The 16440-nt window shown below is 47.9% G+C and overlaps 1 protein-coding gene across 1 annotated transcript in view; it reads right to left on the reverse strand.

Annotated features, from left to right (window-relative positions):
• Window positions 1–538: 538 nt before the first annotated feature.
• Window positions 539–16440, reverse strand: part of cdh23 (cadherin-related 23) — a 211069-nt gene continuing 195167 nt past the window's right edge. Inside the window, exons 46-68 of the mRNA XM_035531500.1 lie at window positions 15907–16365; window positions 15685–15801; window positions 15205–15429; window positions 14944–15113; window positions 14522–14659; window positions 14301–14420; window positions 11999–12176; window positions 10344–10555; window positions 9488–9682; window positions 8153–8266; window positions 6372–6501; window positions 5742–6005; window positions 5378–5539; window positions 4887–5143; window positions 4636–4733; window positions 4429–4549; window positions 4237–4316; window positions 3946–3986; window positions 3750–3810; window positions 3285–3414; window positions 3045–3167; window positions 2815–2922; window positions 539–2286 (exon numbers count right to left, since the gene is read on the reverse strand). Coding sequence (XP_035387393.1) covers window positions 1960–2286; window positions 2815–2922; window positions 3045–3167; window positions 3285–3414; window positions 3750–3810; window positions 3946–3986; window positions 4237–4316; window positions 4429–4549; window positions 4636–4733; window positions 4887–5143; window positions 5378–5539; window positions 5742–6005; window positions 6372–6501; window positions 8153–8266; window positions 9488–9682; window positions 10344–10555; window positions 11999–12176; window positions 14301–14420; window positions 14522–14659; window positions 14944–15113; window positions 15205–15429; window positions 15685–15801; window positions 15907–16365 — 3830 coding nt within the window. The 3' untranslated portion in view covers window positions 539–1959. The remainder of the gene's footprint in view (window positions 2287–2814; window positions 2923–3044; window positions 3168–3284; window positions 3415–3749; window positions 3811–3945; window positions 3987–4236; window positions 4317–4428; window positions 4550–4635; window positions 4734–4886; window positions 5144–5377; window positions 5540–5741; window positions 6006–6371; window positions 6502–8152; window positions 8267–9487; window positions 9683–10343; window positions 10556–11998; window positions 12177–14300; window positions 14421–14521; window positions 14660–14943; window positions 15114–15204; window positions 15430–15684; window positions 15802–15906; window positions 16366–16440) is intronic.

Consider the following 16440-nt stretch of genomic DNA (forward strand, 5'->3'; position numbering starts at 1 on the left):
ATGTCTGAATCAGGGCAACGACCTTCACGGCAGCCACTGTAAGTGTCTCAGGACTAATACCATTGTAAACACTTTTATTATCTTGATTATGCAGACATGCTTTCCATCTTTCTTCCGTTATGAGTAAATTATACTAAATTATACGAAATTATATTCCAGATCATTTAAGTCACTAAATAACAGCATTAGTGGGGACTTCATGCTTATTCAGACATCGCCAATTCTGTGTTAAATTAACACCCTAAAACCAACATGCTGTGTTTAGTTAAGGTCCAACTGGACTTAAATAAACATAGAATGGGTTAAATAAACTCCAGAGCTGATGGATGCTACACAATTTTCCCAAGAATTCCTAACAACTGATGAGCGGTAATTCATGGCCATTTCCTTTCAAATCGGATTGCTACAGGCTGAGGTTCTAGAGCGTTCACCCACACGGTATCTGTGGGTTTCTGCCTTCAGCTGCACCGGTGTCCCGCACCAGCGTGGAGTGGAATTCACCATGCTGTCTCAGTAACGTGAGGCCCAGTATCGTTGCATATTTTATTATCACCATCGGACAAGGTTTCCGTCCTGTGAACCCAGAGCTGGTGACACGACACAGAAATGACAAAAATAACATCTTACCAAAAAAGAGGGAGATTAAAAAAAAAAATAGGCCAGACACACTCGAGACACACAACTCAACAGCTAAAATAACTTAAAATTTCATATACAAAATAAGGTTTGATCAGCTACAACAGCCATTTATCTATAACAACCATTTTCCTTAACAACCATTTGTCTTAACAACCATTTTCACTCATTTTGGTCAGTCAGATTTGTTTTCCTCCTTTATATATATTTTTTTTCATATAAAAAACATTAAAAAAAAATTAAAAAAAAGTTAAATCTTTTTTTTTTTTTTTCTCGTAGGTGGCAGTGTTACAACAACGATGGGTCGGGGGGATGATTTAGGCTCTTTTATTTTTTGTTAAACAAACCCAAATTCCCTCATTTATTTCCCGCTGTCTTTCCTCTGCAAGCGTACGTCCCGAGGTCCTTCACGGTTTCCAGCCAAAGTGACAGGATGTTTGCACTGTTAAGATTCATCTCTGGCTTGTGTCAGGTCAGCTGGGTTTAAGACTGCAACAGTAAAACTGTTTGCTCAGGCCAAGCAGACTTTCTCACCAGTCATCAATCAGGGCTTTTTTTCTCTTAGTTTTAATTTTTTTTTTTCTCTCTCTTTTTTTAAAATGTCTTACTCTGATCTTAACTTTTGTAGCAGAGGCTATGATTCCTTAGTCAGGACGAGTCAGGTCGAGTCAGGTCAGTTAGTGACAAAGAGAAGAGTCATTTGTGCTCCGCGAGTCCAGGAGTTCTACAAAGAAAATCACAGATTTACAGAGGAAATCACGGATTTGCAGTACACATTCTGCTTCCTTTTCTTATGTATATACGTATGTTCCAGCAAACACAGTTGAGGTCAGTAATCCACGGCACCCAGTTTAGTACAAAATAAATCCTAGAGTTTGTGTTTCGGCCTGTCGCTGGTCTGAGAGGGCTTGCGTGAGTGCGCAGGTGTGTGTTTGTGTGTGTGTTTGTGTGTGTGTGTGTGTGTGTGAGACGAGGGGGCAAAGCACCTGTTTTGATTTTTCTATCGCTGTCTTATCACAGTTCTACAATCAAGCAAAATCCAGGAAGGGATGCAAATATGTAGCTTGGATCCGTACATGTATTGACCCCTCCCCTATATTTCTGACCATCCATTGTTCAGATTACCGATTCCATACAGGCTCCGCCTCCCCCATGGTTCACCACACCCACAGGTTTCTGATTTTGCAGCCCATATGCTCCACCCACCACCTTCCTCCCGCCCCACCCTCACAGCAGGAAGTGAGAACGAGGCGGCGTCGGCGTAGTGCGAGTCCGGGAGCGACTTGTCGGTGCCCCCCCTCAGACCAGCGAGGCCTCGGCTAGTCATAACTCCGTGACCTCCAGCGGGCTGCCTGAGATGGCATCGCTGCCCTTGTGGAGGTGCTGCGGGGTGGACTTGGCCGACTCGGTGCGGCCATCGCGCTCGGCGTGCAGCGCCTCCAGAGAGCGGGCCAGCGCCCGCTGGTCGTCCTCGGGCAGGCTGTTGAGGTCAGCTGTCAGGAGCGTGCCCGTGCTGCCGTGAGTCACGTGCACGCCCCCGGGGCCTCGCAGCTCCAGGGGCTGCTTGTGCCTGAAGCGCAGGGTCCCAACCCTCCCTCCGGCCACGCCCACCTGCTCGTCTTCGTCTTCGTCCAGGTCGCTCTGCACCAGCTGTGGGGGGTGAAGTCGTGATGGAAGGATGGAAGAAAGTAAGATCGCGTGTGAGAAAGAGAGAGTGAGAGAAAGTGAGAGAGTGTAAGAGAGAAAGAGAAAGAGAGTATGAGAGAGTGAGAGAGAAAGAGTTTAACAAAATGTTCAGATGTTCACGTCTCTTTAGTTTGGGTGACGCTCAGCAAAGAAGAAGCCAGAGATCTGTGAAGCAAAGGGAGAACCTTTACCATATGAAAATCCAAAAGGGTGAAACAGTGCCCTCTAGTGCACAAGGACTGAAACAGCAAGGGGCTAGCAGAGTGCATAGTGCAAAAATAAACCATGGGGCCAATTTTCCAGACATCCACTAAGTTCAGTTGCGACATATCAAACATGACAGCATGACTAGCAGTGGGGAAAGTTTCGTTTATGTCTGGAAAAGGGCTCCCTCTAGTGTCAGAAAGAGAAGCCTGCAGACGGCTCCGTGAGACAGACGTCCTCCACCCAGAAGGGGAAGCGCTAGAGTAGCACCCACACACAGCCTCCCACCTCTACGATTGACGAGTGGTCAGTGCCTGTCGACTTGGTAACCAGACGGGCGGCGAAGAGCTTTTTGAGCCTCATGTAATCATCCAATACCACGGTGAGCAGTGAGCCCTGACCACACAGCAGGGTTAGTCATGTGACATGGCATCCAATTACACACAGAGCGCAGCAACGGAGATCTGAGCTTGGTCATGTTTTATGGGTGTGTCTGCGAGCACGCAGTGGGCGCTCACCTTAATGGGCCCCTCCCTCATGATCTGACCCAGCTTGGCGATGTTGTCGTACTCCTGGATGGCAGCGCGGAGGTAGCGGTCATCTTCTGGTCTCGAAGCCTGTGGCTCTCTGCCAAACGTACCCTGAACCCGAGGGTGAGACCAAGGGGTTTGTTTGGAGGATTAGGCATTTTGTGTGTGTGTGTGTGTGTGTGTGTGTGTGTGTGTGTGTGTGTGTGTGTGTGTGTGAGAGAGACTGACGTGGGTGCGGGCTGGGCTGTTCCACAGGTCTGGGATGTCGTTCAGGTTCTCAGGGAGGTCGTCTTCATGCTCTGCCTGGGCGGCCAGCTCCAGGTTTCTACAGAACGGATCCAGCCAAACAGGATTGGCTCTGCACACACACACACACACACACAGACACACACACACACACACACACACACATGCAAACGCGCATACACACACACACACACACACACACACCAGTCCAGTGTGATAGAGAGAAGTACTTGTGTGTACACTAGCTATGTCCCCTAACACTGACTCTTGAGCTCACACTTCTGTAGTACACATAGGGTGGTTTGGCTGGATTTTGTAAACATTTTTATAGCATGCAGATGGTCTCTTAACTCTCTGAAACCCAAACTGCAGTTCTGAAGAGTGTCAGGGTTTAAAGCGCGTGTTGTTTATTTGTTTGTGTGTCTGTATCACGATGCTCTGTCTCACCCTTCAAATGAGTACTTGTTGGTGTTAGGCATATCCAGAATGTCCATGAGTCCCTGGTTGCCTAGACAACAGGCAGGGAAGGAATATATCGGGCATGTTAGTGTGTGTATGACACACACAAAGCCATGCTTGTCGGACTTCCCGGGAGAAGCGCATCACGCTGCAAACTTCCTCTTCTGTGAGGCAGCAGGCTTACCTGTAGAGCCAGCAACGATGGCCTTCAGCTTCCTCTTGTGCCTGTCTCACACACACACACACGTACACACGCACACACACACACACGTCATATGAGTAGCATGACGTTTTATGTGTTTTAGATTTTGTTTTCAGTTTGATTTGGCACTAACACAAAATGAATGATTTTAAATTATTGCCTAAATAATTTGATTATTCTTTATTTACTCAGCTGTATTTGCCAAAAAATATATAATATATATAATATATATACACTTGTGTGGACATTAGACAAAAATAAGATTTCACTTACACTGTTCGGTAATACCAGTTCATAAAGATAAATAGCATGGCTGCCAAAAACAGCAACACAGCTAGAATGATTATAGCCATCTAATGAGAAAGAGAGAGAGAGAGCATATGAAGAACGCATATGTTTAAATCAGTTTTAGAATCCCATGTAATTGAAACACCGATCTTCACCAGCAGCTTTGGCCACGCCCACCTGCATGGTGGTGAGGTCCTCGGGCGCACGTGCGCTCACGGCAGGTTGCACGTCCACAATGTTGTAGTTGCGGAACAGGGTCCTCAGCTGTTCCCGGTTCTCGTCGATTAGCCGGATCACCCTACAGCAAAACGGGCTGGGTCAGGCCCACAGAGCTCCGGGTTCTGAGTGTGTGTGGCGGCCAGGGAAGGCCGGAGATGTGCTCACCTCTCCACGTCCAGGATGCGGTTGCTGTCACGGCCCACCACGTGGATCAGGACGTCGGTTTGGGAAAAGTTCACCCACCCCTTTTTATCTACGTGGTACTATAGGAGGAAAAACACGGGAGGAAGGCTGAGCTTTGGTTAGGTGAGATGGATAATTACCGAGACACAAACAGCTGCAGGTACCTAAATACATAGTGAAGAACCAGACCTGTGGACCCACATCCACACACCCCGACACACACACACACACACCTGTACGTCATCCATGTTGACTATGGCGCCGGTGATGTTTGATAGCAGGTGGATGAAGGACTCCTGGAAGAGCCACACTCGGTCAGGAATCTCGTTAATGATGATCTTCACTCTCTGGTCCTCACGGAGGATGTAGAGGCCCACCTGGGCCACGTCGCTGTGACCCACCAGGTCACGAGCCAACACCTCCACCAGAAAGTAGCCAGGGCGGTATGCCATGAAGAGCTCGTGCGTGCGGATGATGCCGTCTGTCTCGCCTGGAGAAAACGGCAGGAAATAAATTACACAGGAAATAAAAGCCTCATCTTAATCAAATTCATTATTTTTTCAAGTAAACAAATAAATAAATAATAAGGACAATCATGTGATCTGTAACCAGAACATCCCTCAAAAGACATTAGTGTCGTCAGTGATCTAACCAATCATTCAGTGTTGGTGGTTTTCAGGACGATTTCACACCACCGTGACGCAGCACAGGAAACACATCATACCAATCGTGAAGACGTTGTTGACGTCCTCGGAGTCGTTCGACTGCAATTTGATGTACCGGATGGACAGGATGTGATACAGGACGAGGCTGTTGTTGCCAACGTCGTTGTCGATGGCCTGCACCTGGATTAACTCTGAGCCTACTTTTGCATCTGCCGCTACGCCTGCAGAGAGAGCGAGAGGTTACAGATTACAGGCCACAGACTACATATTACAGATTACAGACACATCACAGGACAGTAAGATTTCGTGATATACCACTGAGCAAGCACACAACACACCACACATTCTCGCCACATAGATGTCTGATGCAGGCTAATACTTGACGGCACAGTGGCACACACACTTTTGTGTGTGTTCTCACACCTGCAGTGTATTCTGTCTTGGTGAACCTCGGCGACTGGTCATTGATATCCTCCAGGAATATCCTGACCTCCTGTAGCGTGGGGTCACGGCTGAGGTCGAGTACACGACTTCTCTGCGACCTCTGACTTCTTATGAGGGTCCAGTTACGGTTGCTGGAGGCTTTGATGATGATGGAATACACGGGCACCTGCTCACGGTCCAGCTCTTTATTCACAGAGAGAACTCCAGCCACACTTAGGTTGAAGTTCTTCTCAGCGTCTCCCCCTACAGGTCACAGGCAGTATTACTGCTCAGAACACTGACCAGCATTGTAACACACAGGCAGTTCCCCACACACTCACACTAACGCAACAGTAACTCCATCCGTTATGGAGAAATGCAAGAGAGGACAGATGTTGAAATATTCTTCTGATGAATATTGTGAAACACTACCATCTTATGGTGTGAGTTATTCAAACACCTGCGTGTTCAGAATAAACATTTTCAGCAGTTACGCTGCTCTTTCGTTGGAAGCCCCAAAGTAAATACATTCAGACAGAAGGCCGACGTGTGCACACAAGTCTGCTCAGATGTCCTTTCTCCCTTCTCATTTATCATAATAAAACAGGCTGATATGATGCAGTGTAATACCTGCGATGAAGTAGTAGACAACAGCATTGGAACCTTCATCGGCATCCACTGCCCCTGTAACGTTCCCCACCACTGTCCCGGCCGGAGACTGCTCCGGAACGGACATAGACTGGAATGGCACACCTCCTTTCTGGGGAGAGATCGGGGAGAGAAATGTCTTGGCATGAACCGGAGTCCATTCCTCATGGCATATAGTTGTGCTCATACAATTACATACCCTGGCAGAAGTTGTGATTTTTTAATATTTTTTCAGAGAATCATAATGATAATACAACCACTTTTCTTTTATTCATCTTTAGTGGTTGGGTCAAGCCATTTATTATCAACCAATTGTTTTTGCCTTTTTTAAAATTATAATGACAACAGAAACTACCCAAATGACCCTGATCAAAAGTTTACATACCCTGGAAATTTTGGCATGATAACATACACACAAGTTGACTCACACAGGTTTAAATGGGTACTAAAGGTAACCATCCTCACCTGTGATCTGTTTGTTTGTCAATCAGTGTGTGTGTATAAAGAGTCAGTAAGTTACTGGACTCCGGACAGACCCCTGCATGAGACATGGGGAAAGCAAAATAATTATCAAAGGATCTGCGGGAGAAGATAGTTGAACTTTATAAAACAGGAAAAGGATATAAAAAGATCCCCAAGGAATTGAGAATGCCAATCAGCAGTGATCAAACTCTACAAGTGGAAAACGAGGGATTCTGTTGAAACCAAGCCAAGGTCAGGTAAACCAACAAAAATATCAGCTACAACTGCCAGGAAAATTGTTCGGGATCCAAAGAAAAACCCACAAATAACATCAGCTGACATACATACTCTGAAAAAAAGTGGTGTGGCTGTTTCAAGATGCACAATAAGGAGGCACTTGAAGAAAAATGGGCTACATGGTCGAATCGCCAGAAGAAAGCCCTTACTACGCCAATGCCACAAAGCAGCCCGCTCACAATATGCCAAACAGCATAGGGACAAGCCTCAGGATTTCTGGAACAAAGTTATTTGGAGTGATGAGACCAAAATTTTACTTTTTGGCCACAATCATAAACGCTACATTTGGAGAGGAGTCAACAAGGCCTATGATGAAAAGGTTACCATCCCTACTGTAAAACACGGAGGTGGATTGCTGATGTTTTGTGGATGTGTGACCTACACAAGCACAAGGAACTTGGTTAAAATTGATGGCAGGATGAATGCAGAATTTTATCAGAAAATACTGGAGGAAAACTTGCACTCATCAGACCAGAAGCAGCGCACTTGGATGTTCCAACATGACACTGATCCAAAATACAAGGCCAAGTTGATCTGTCAATGGCTACATTAGAAAAAGTGAAGGTTCCGGAGTGGCCATCTCAGTCTCCTGACCTCAGTATCATTAAGCCACTTTGGGGAGATCTCAAACATGCAGTTCATGCAAGACAGCCCAAGAATTTACAGGAACTGGAGGCATTTTGCCAAGAAGAATGGGCAGCTTTACCATCTGGGAAAATAAAGTGCCTCATCCACAACTACCACAAAAGACTTCAAGCTGTCATTGATGTTAAAGGAGGCAATACACGGTATTAAGGACTAGGGTATGTAAACTTTTGATCAGGGTCATTTGGGTAGTTTCTGTTGTCATTATTATTTTAAAAATGGCAAAAACAATTGTTTGATAATAAATGAATAATAATAAATGGCTTGACCCAACCACTAAACATGAGTAAAAGAAAAGTTTGGCAGTGTGAAGAAGGTCGATAGCATGAGGCAGTGAGGAGAGGGCGGGGCTTACGGACCGGAGGCTTGAGAAAGACCGGCTCGTTGTCATCGATGTCAGACAGAGCGACCTGCAGAGGCTGCGTGGTCTCGTATGGGACAGGCTGACCTAGATCATACGCCACAACAATCAGCTGGACACACACACACACACACACACACACACAGTGTTATTTACTGCACATCTTCATAACAAGTGTGCCTCGGCTAGAACGGTGTTTCTCCACCCAGTCTGCCGCACCCTCTGCCACGCCACATTCTGGCTCCTTGCAAGTTCTGAGCCTGAATACCTCCTGAGTTACAGCTAAACCGTGGACTGGATGCTGGGCCTTAAGGAATGGGCTGAGGAAGATATCTGTGTGTGTCTCAACGTGCTCTGACAGCCACTATTCCAATCTGATGAACAGGTAATGAAACTATACAGACTACACACTACAGTCTACACACACTGATCCTAACACTACACACTACAGTCTACACACACTGATCCTAACACTACACACTACAGTCTACACACACTGATCCTAACACTACACACTACAGTCTACACACACTGATCCTAACACTACACACTACAGTCTACACACACTGATCCTAACACTACACACTACAGTCTACACACACTGATCCTAACACTACACACTACACACTACAGTCTACACACACTGATCCTAACACTACACACTACACACTACAGTCTACACACACTGATCCTAACACTACACACTACACACTAGTCTACACACACTGATCCTAACACTACACACTACACACTACAGTCTACACACACTGATCCTAACACTACACACTACAGTCTACACACACTGATCCTAACACTACACACTACAGTCTACACACACTGATCCCAACACTACACACTACAGTCTACACACACTGATCCTAACACTACACACTACAGTCTACACACACTGATCCCAACACTACACACTACAGTCTACACACACTGATCCTAACACTACACACTACACACTACAGTCTACACACACTGATCCTAACACTACACACTACACACTACAGTCTACACACACTGATCCTATCACTACACACTACAGTCTACACACACTGATCCTAACACTACAGACTACACACACTGATCCTAACACTACACATAGAGGGCTTTTACAGCACAGGTGAGATTTATATACTCTGCGAATGCACTGTACTCTATATTCTCTGTTTCATGTGGCTCACTTCCCCTGCAGCTGTTTTTAATAGGCCAACATACTTTATGTATTCAGAAGGCTACATAAAGCGTGGCTAAGTTATAATCCACCATTTATAACATCAGTGACATGTAGTGGTTACACACTCACACACACACACGGCGCACTCACGCTGTACAGGGCCTGTTTCTCGCGGTCCAGTTTGACGGTGGTAGTGATGACCCCTGTTAGCGGGTCTATGCGGAAGCTATCCCAGTCCCGCGAGCCAGCTCCTGTCTGCAGGAAGCCGTAGCGCACCTCACCGTTCACGCCCTCGTCCACGTCTGTGGCAAACACCTCGTACACCAGCAGGCCGGGAGGCTGCTCCTGCAACCACATCCACCCATTGGTTAGAAGGGTGGTAGACCTGCCTCTGTGGGCATGGCTCAGTGTGGGCCCAAACCCTGCTACAACTCAGTGGATTCCCCAGAGTTGAGATGAGTCAGGTTATTACAGCTGAGTAACTACAGCTAATATGGTAACTACAGCTGAGTGAGGTAACTACAGTTAATCAGGTAACTACAGCCAAGTAAGGTAACTACAGTTAATCAGAAGAGAGTGTGTGAGCCGCGGTACAGGAGGGTGAAGAGACTGATCTCAGATCCCCCTTCCTGCCCCTTTATGAAAACAGTGTGAGATTAATATATAATATATTGTTGGTCAATCAGATGGCTTTGTGGTGGTGTCTCATGCTTTGGCTCAAAGCCCCCCCACCCAACCACCCACACACACACACACACAGTGATCTAAACCCACACTGACCTACACACACAGTGACCTACACACACAGTGATCTACAGACACAGTGACCTGCACACACACAGTGTGGTACAGATGTAAAAGTGGTTGGATTAAATACGGTAATTAAAAATAGTGTGTGTTATCCCAAAATCTGCTCTAGACTGTGAATGAATGAATGAATAAATGAATAATAAACACACACATGCGTCCCCCCCCCCACACACACACACATGCTCACACACCCCACCTCCAGGATGTGCATGATGGTTCCATTGGCTGGTCTGATGAAAACGGGTCGGTTGTCGTTGACGTCAACGACGGTGATGTGGAGGCCGGCAGTGCCCCAGAGGGGAGGTCTGCCGTGGTCCGTTGCTATGACAGTCAGGTTGAACCTCTCGAAGCTGTGGAGCAACCGCTGAGAGCGGATCACACCTGTGTCCGGATCCAGAGAGAAGGCATCTACGAAAGAGACAAAGAGAGAAAGAGAGAGAGTGTCACGATAAAATGTATTAATCAGTCACAATATAAAACATACAAACACCCTACAATTACAAAACAGAGAAAATGTAACTAAAAAAACCCACCAAAAGCCACTTCCCATTTTTCACAGAACACAAGACATCACTGTAACCCCAAATATTTTCAAAAGTAGTGAGATCGCTCATAGCAGAATAAAACTCAAACACTATACGACTCTTCACCGATCTTATAAACATTTACATTTACAAAGCTACTGTCAGTCTGGCCCTCAGCCAAACACTCCCTCCTAATCCACACGGCCATCTTAGACTGCCCTGGAATGAAATTCCAAAGTTGACACTGTGCTTTCTTCTTCTGTGTGTAATTATACCCATAAATAAAGAGTGCTGATGTAAAAACAACCCCAAACCAAACAAAAATCATTACTAAGAGATTAAACAAAGATGTCAACGTGGAACATTCCATAAAACAGTGAAAAACGGTTTCATTCATGCCACAATGTGGACACTCTGGACTAGCAGCTGGGTTTGAAACAAAAGCATAAATTGCTCCTCCACCATGTAAACTTCTCCACTGTAGATCAGCGTAAAGCCTTGTCAGCGCTGGTTTATAGAGTCTCCAGGCTGAACTGAATCCTCCCCCAAAGGGTATTGATCTTGCCATTTAGTTTATCTAAATGTTCCCAGACACCTCCTCTAAGACCATGTTCTCAACACCCGATAGCTGTAAAAAGCGGCTCTCACAATCTCCAAGGTCGGGTGATAACACAGGAAATGTGTCGTTGCCCCCACCAACACTCCTACCGCTGTAGGGGGGTCCGACGTGAGCAGAACTCTTCCTGTGTTAACGCAGACATCCATTTACACAGAAGATGTCACACGAAACACAGAGACTTTACACTTAAGTGAGCCGCTACTCTTTCTAAGATCACACAGCTGAGGACCCACTAGGGTTACCAAATCCCCTAGAGTCCAGAGTCCTGCGCCGCACAGAGTTCTGTCCAATGAATTTTAAAAAGTCCAGAATAAGAGTGGTAGATTTTGTAAGGTCAGCCTTTTATTGCCCATTAGGAACAGACACAGGTCCCTGTCCCAGCCTCCAGTTCTACAAAGTGCCACACAGGCCAAAGGTCTCCACGCCAGGTTTGCTGCCCGGTGAGAAGTCTCCGCAAAAACTGAAGATGACAGACCGCAACCCTGCTGGCAAAGTGTAGACGCCCCGTCCCTCTTTAGACAGAAACAACACGCTCATATAAAGCCCATTTACATAGAAACTGAGAGAGAGGCAGTGAGAGAAACAAAATCACACAGTGTGACAGACAGAGAGAGAAGTATCATTTGTGTTTCTGTGTGTGTGCATGTGTGCACGCTGGCATGTGTGTGTGTGTGTGTGTGTGTGTGTGTGTGTGTGTGCATGCTGTACCTGCTCCAGGTCCTTGCAGGTTGTAGGTGATGAGGGCGTTCTCTCCCTCGTCCAGGTCGATGGCCGTCAGCGTGATCACAGTCGTTCCACTCGGTTCGTTTTCAAACACATTGGTGCTGAAGACACGCTCGGAAAAGCGCGGTCGAAAATCATTCACATCCAGGACTGTCACCAGCACCTGGAGCAGAGAGAGAGGGAGGAAGGGAGGGGGGAGAGAGAGGGGGAAAGAGAGAGAGGGGGGGGAGAGGGGAGGGGAGAGTGAGAGAGAGAGATGGGGAGAGAGGGGGGGAGAGAGAGAGAGAGATGAGGGAGAGAGAGAGAGAGAGAGGGAGAGAGAGGGAGGGGAGGGGAGAGTGAGAGAGAGGGGGGGAGGGGAGAGAGAGAGAGAGAGATGGGGGAGAGAGAGAGGGGGGGGAGAGGGGAGGGGAGAGTGAGAGAGAGAGATGGGGAGAGAGGGGGGGAGAGAGAGAGAGATGAGGGAGAGAGAGAGAGAGAGAGAGAGAGGGAGAGGGGAGGGGAGAGTGAGAGAGAGAGGGGGGGAGGGGAGAGAGAGAGAGATGGGGAGAGAGAGAGAGAGGGGGGGGAGAGGGGAGGGGAGAGTGAGAGAGAGAGAGAGAGAGAGAGAGAGGGGGGAGAGAGAGAGAGGGGGGGGAGAGGGGAGGGGAGAGTGAGAGAGAGAGATGGGGAGAGAGGGGGGGGAGAGAGAGAGAGAGATGAGGGAGAGAGAGAGAGAGAGGGAGAGGGGAGGGGAGAGTGAGAGAGAGAGGGGGGAGGGGAGAGAGAGAGAGAGATGGGGGAGAGAGAGAGAGGGGGGGAGAGGGGAGGGGAGAGTGAGAGAGAGAGAGAGAGAGAGATGGGGGAGAGAGAGAGAGGGGGGAGAGGGGAGGGGAGAGTGAGAGAGAGAGAGAGAGAGAGAGATGGGGAGAGAGATGGGGAGAGAGAGAGCGATGGAGGGAGAGAGATGGGGGAGGGAGAGAGAGAGAGAGAGAGAGAGATGGGAGAGAGAGAGAGGGGGAGAGAGAGATGGGGGAGAGAGAGAGGGGGAGAGGGGAGGGGAGGGGAGAGAGAGAGAGAGAGGGGGAGAGAGAGAGAGAGGGGGAGAGAGGATGAATACTTTTGTCTTTAATTTTTTTTTCTTTCCTTCAGTTGGTCAGTATTAGTGATTAATGACTGTTATTCATTTGTAGATAATGTTGATTACTGATGACTCTTAATGAATTATTTTGTAGATTATAAACTTTTGTTTGTTAATAATTTTGTAGATGATGTATTTTTGTTAATTAACTATTTTGTAGATGATGTATTTTTGTTAATTAACTATTTTGTAGATGATGTGTCACGGGACGTTCCCCCCCACGAGTCACGTGATGGGGGGGGGGGGGGGGGTTCACCTTGTGTGTGGCCACGCCTTTTGTGATTACGCACACCTGCAGGGGGTTTAATGTCGTGTCTATTTAAATCTCTGCTAGTCTGTGTACAGTGTTGGTCACTGTTAGTCTGCTGTTATGTTAAACACGTATGTAGTCCTTGTTAAGTGTTTTTGTGTAGTGTGTTGTGTTAATTAAGGAAGTCGTGTCTTTTGTTAATGTTTTATATGAGTGCCACCAGTCTTGTCTGTGTCTTTTGTTAATAAATGTTTTACCTCACTGAGGGAGTCTGTGCGTCCTGCTCCACGCCCATCGGCACTCGGGCCAGCAGATTCGTTACGTGATGTACTTTTGTTGCTCTATTCCTGCCTATTTCCCCTTTCCTGTTTGTGCCAATTTGTTCTGGCAATAATGTAACTTATGCCACAGATTACCACAAAGTATTGTTGAATGAAATTCATAGAGAGGTAGAGACAGAGCAAATTAAAGAGAGAGATACAGCGAATTAGAGAGATAGAGAGAGAGAGAGCCCAGGGACAAAGCATTTCAAATCATTTCTGCTTCAAATGACTCTGTTTCTCTCTCCCTAAGTGATTTCACAGACAGTAGAAATGCTCCCTCCGTCACAGGCAGTGTGGGTGAGCGACGCTGGTGTGTGCATGTGCATGCACTGTCTGTGTTTTGCTAGCTCAACCACTTGCTTCCTCTGTGTGTGTGCACAGGTGTGTGGTGTGCACTCACATGGACACTTTACAAACATCCTCTTTGAAACACAGACTACTGAAGCTGAATGCATGCTCGAGTGCTTGTAACACTTGTTGTGTTGACTCTGACTCATGTGAAGGAGTGTGTTCTGTCCTCGGTCAGCCGGGGGACTCTCAGACGCTCCTACGGTGTGTTAAACGTGTCCTCGATGAACGGCCAAACTCACACACCTGCACAGAGTTCTCTCGCCGGTTGCTCGGGCTACCCCCAGGGTTGTCCCTGGCGACGGCTGTGAGCGTGTAGTGGTCTTTGGTCTCTCTGTCCAGGGGAGAGAGGATGTAGATGTCACCCTGGGAGGAAGACAGGAGAGGAGTGCGGGTTAAATTCACACACACTCTCACACACACACACACACACACACACACACACACACACACACACACACACTGACCGTAGAGGGGGTGATTCCAAACTTGCCCTCTCCATCCACCAGTGCATACTCAATAATGGAGAACAGTCCTGAGTCTGCGTCTGTTGCACTAACACGCAATATGATAGTGCCCAAAGCTACATCTTCCAACACTGGCCTCTGTAGGTACACACAAACACACACACACAGACACACACACACAAAGAGGTACAGACACACATTTACACACACTGTGTCCATTATTCTGTAAGTAGAACTGAAGAGACGGATAATCATGATTTGGCTAAAAAAATAGTGAAGTGCACTGTGCAGGTTTGCCAAATCTATCATTATCTGTACAGTGAGAAGTGACACAATCACAAGTGACGAAAGGAAATGCACTGGTGACCTGACCCCTCTAAGGTGCCCTGACAGTGTGCTCTGTCTCACCAGCACAGACCCACCTGGTACGAACGCTGAGTGAAGATAGGGTTGTTGTCGTTGACGTCGACGATGCGCAGGTACACGGGGAGCTCAGAGGAGCGGGGTGGACTGCCCTGGTCCTGCACACGTATGGTGAAGTTTAACCACTGCACCTGCTCGTAATCCACCGTCTGATTGGCTAAGATCTTTCCTGGGGGAGGAGGGGCAGCACACATCAGGCTGGATTGTTATTGGCTGGTTCAGAAACCTCGCCAGCGTGTGCGTGCGTGTGGTGCTGGTACCCGTGGACGGGTCCTCCAGTCTGAGGTAGCCTCCTCTGGGCAGATTGAGAAGCTCGTAGTAGATCTGGCCATTGGGCCCCTTGTCCGGGTCCACGGCAGAGACAGACAGGAGTGTGGTGCCCACCTGGGCCCCCTCCAAGACGCTCTCCGAGAAGTTTGTCACCCCGAACGGGCGGAACCGGGGAGCGTTGTCGTTTACGTCCAAAATGTTGATGGTCAGTCTGGCTGTAAGGAGAAGGAGCCGGGGGAGGGGTCAGGCAGGGAGAGGGCAGGGTTTTCAGGGTGGGGGGGAGGAGTTACCAAGAGAAACACTTGTGAGAAAAGAGGAAGAAAAAGTGCAACAGGAAGTAGATGCGAGGAAATTGCATAAAAACAAATGTAACAAACGCATGAGACCAAAGAAGAGAGTGAGGGAAAAGAAAAGAGAGAAAAGACAGAAAAGAGAGATGAGAGAGAGAGAGAGAGAGAGGTGCTACTCACCATTTGGGACACTAACTGACATGTCGATGATGTCACTGGCATTATCGTGCACTGACGCTATGATCTCAAACGTAGCAACAAGTTCTCTGTTCAAGGGGTATCGCACAAATACAGCACCTGAGGACACACACACACACACACACACACGCACACACGCACACACTCAAAGGTTACATACCTACATAGTTACATACATTATGAGCACACCTGTGTTGGACTCACCTGTGTGGAAGTCGATGCCAAACGATTCCTGCAGTCCACTCACTGGCTTGTTCCCATCATCCTTTGCTTCCACTGAGATGATGTAATACTCGAGGCGGGGCTGGAGGTCTGGGTCCTCGGCAGCGAGCGTAGCGACCACCACACCAGGCGGGGTGGACTCGTTCACACTGATGGCCTGCACGGGCTGCAGGAATCGCGGCCGTGAGTCATTTACGTCGTCCAGGACGACCGTCAGGGATGCCGTGCCTGAAAGAGGGGGCGTGCCCCTGTCCGTTGCCACGACAACCAGCCGGTAGGAGGAACGCTCCTCACGATCCAGGGTGGCGTTGCCCACGACGACGGCCCCTGAAAGGGCGTCAACCACGAAGCGGTCCTGGGCTCCGCCCTCCAGCCGGTACTGCAGCCAACCATTGGAGCCGTCGTCTGCATCCGTAGCTGAGAGCTGAGTCACTACCACACCTGAGATACAAACACACACACACACACCACTGCCACTTCAAAGAAGGCACACAGAACACCAGGCGAAATTGGCCA

This window comes from Electrophorus electricus, chromosome 11, assembly GCF_013358815.1.
Source record: "Electrophorus electricus isolate fEleEle1 chromosome 11, fEleEle1.pri, whole genome shotgun sequence".
Lineage (NCBI taxonomy): Eukaryota > Metazoa > Chordata > Actinopteri > Gymnotiformes > Gymnotidae > Electrophorus > Electrophorus electricus.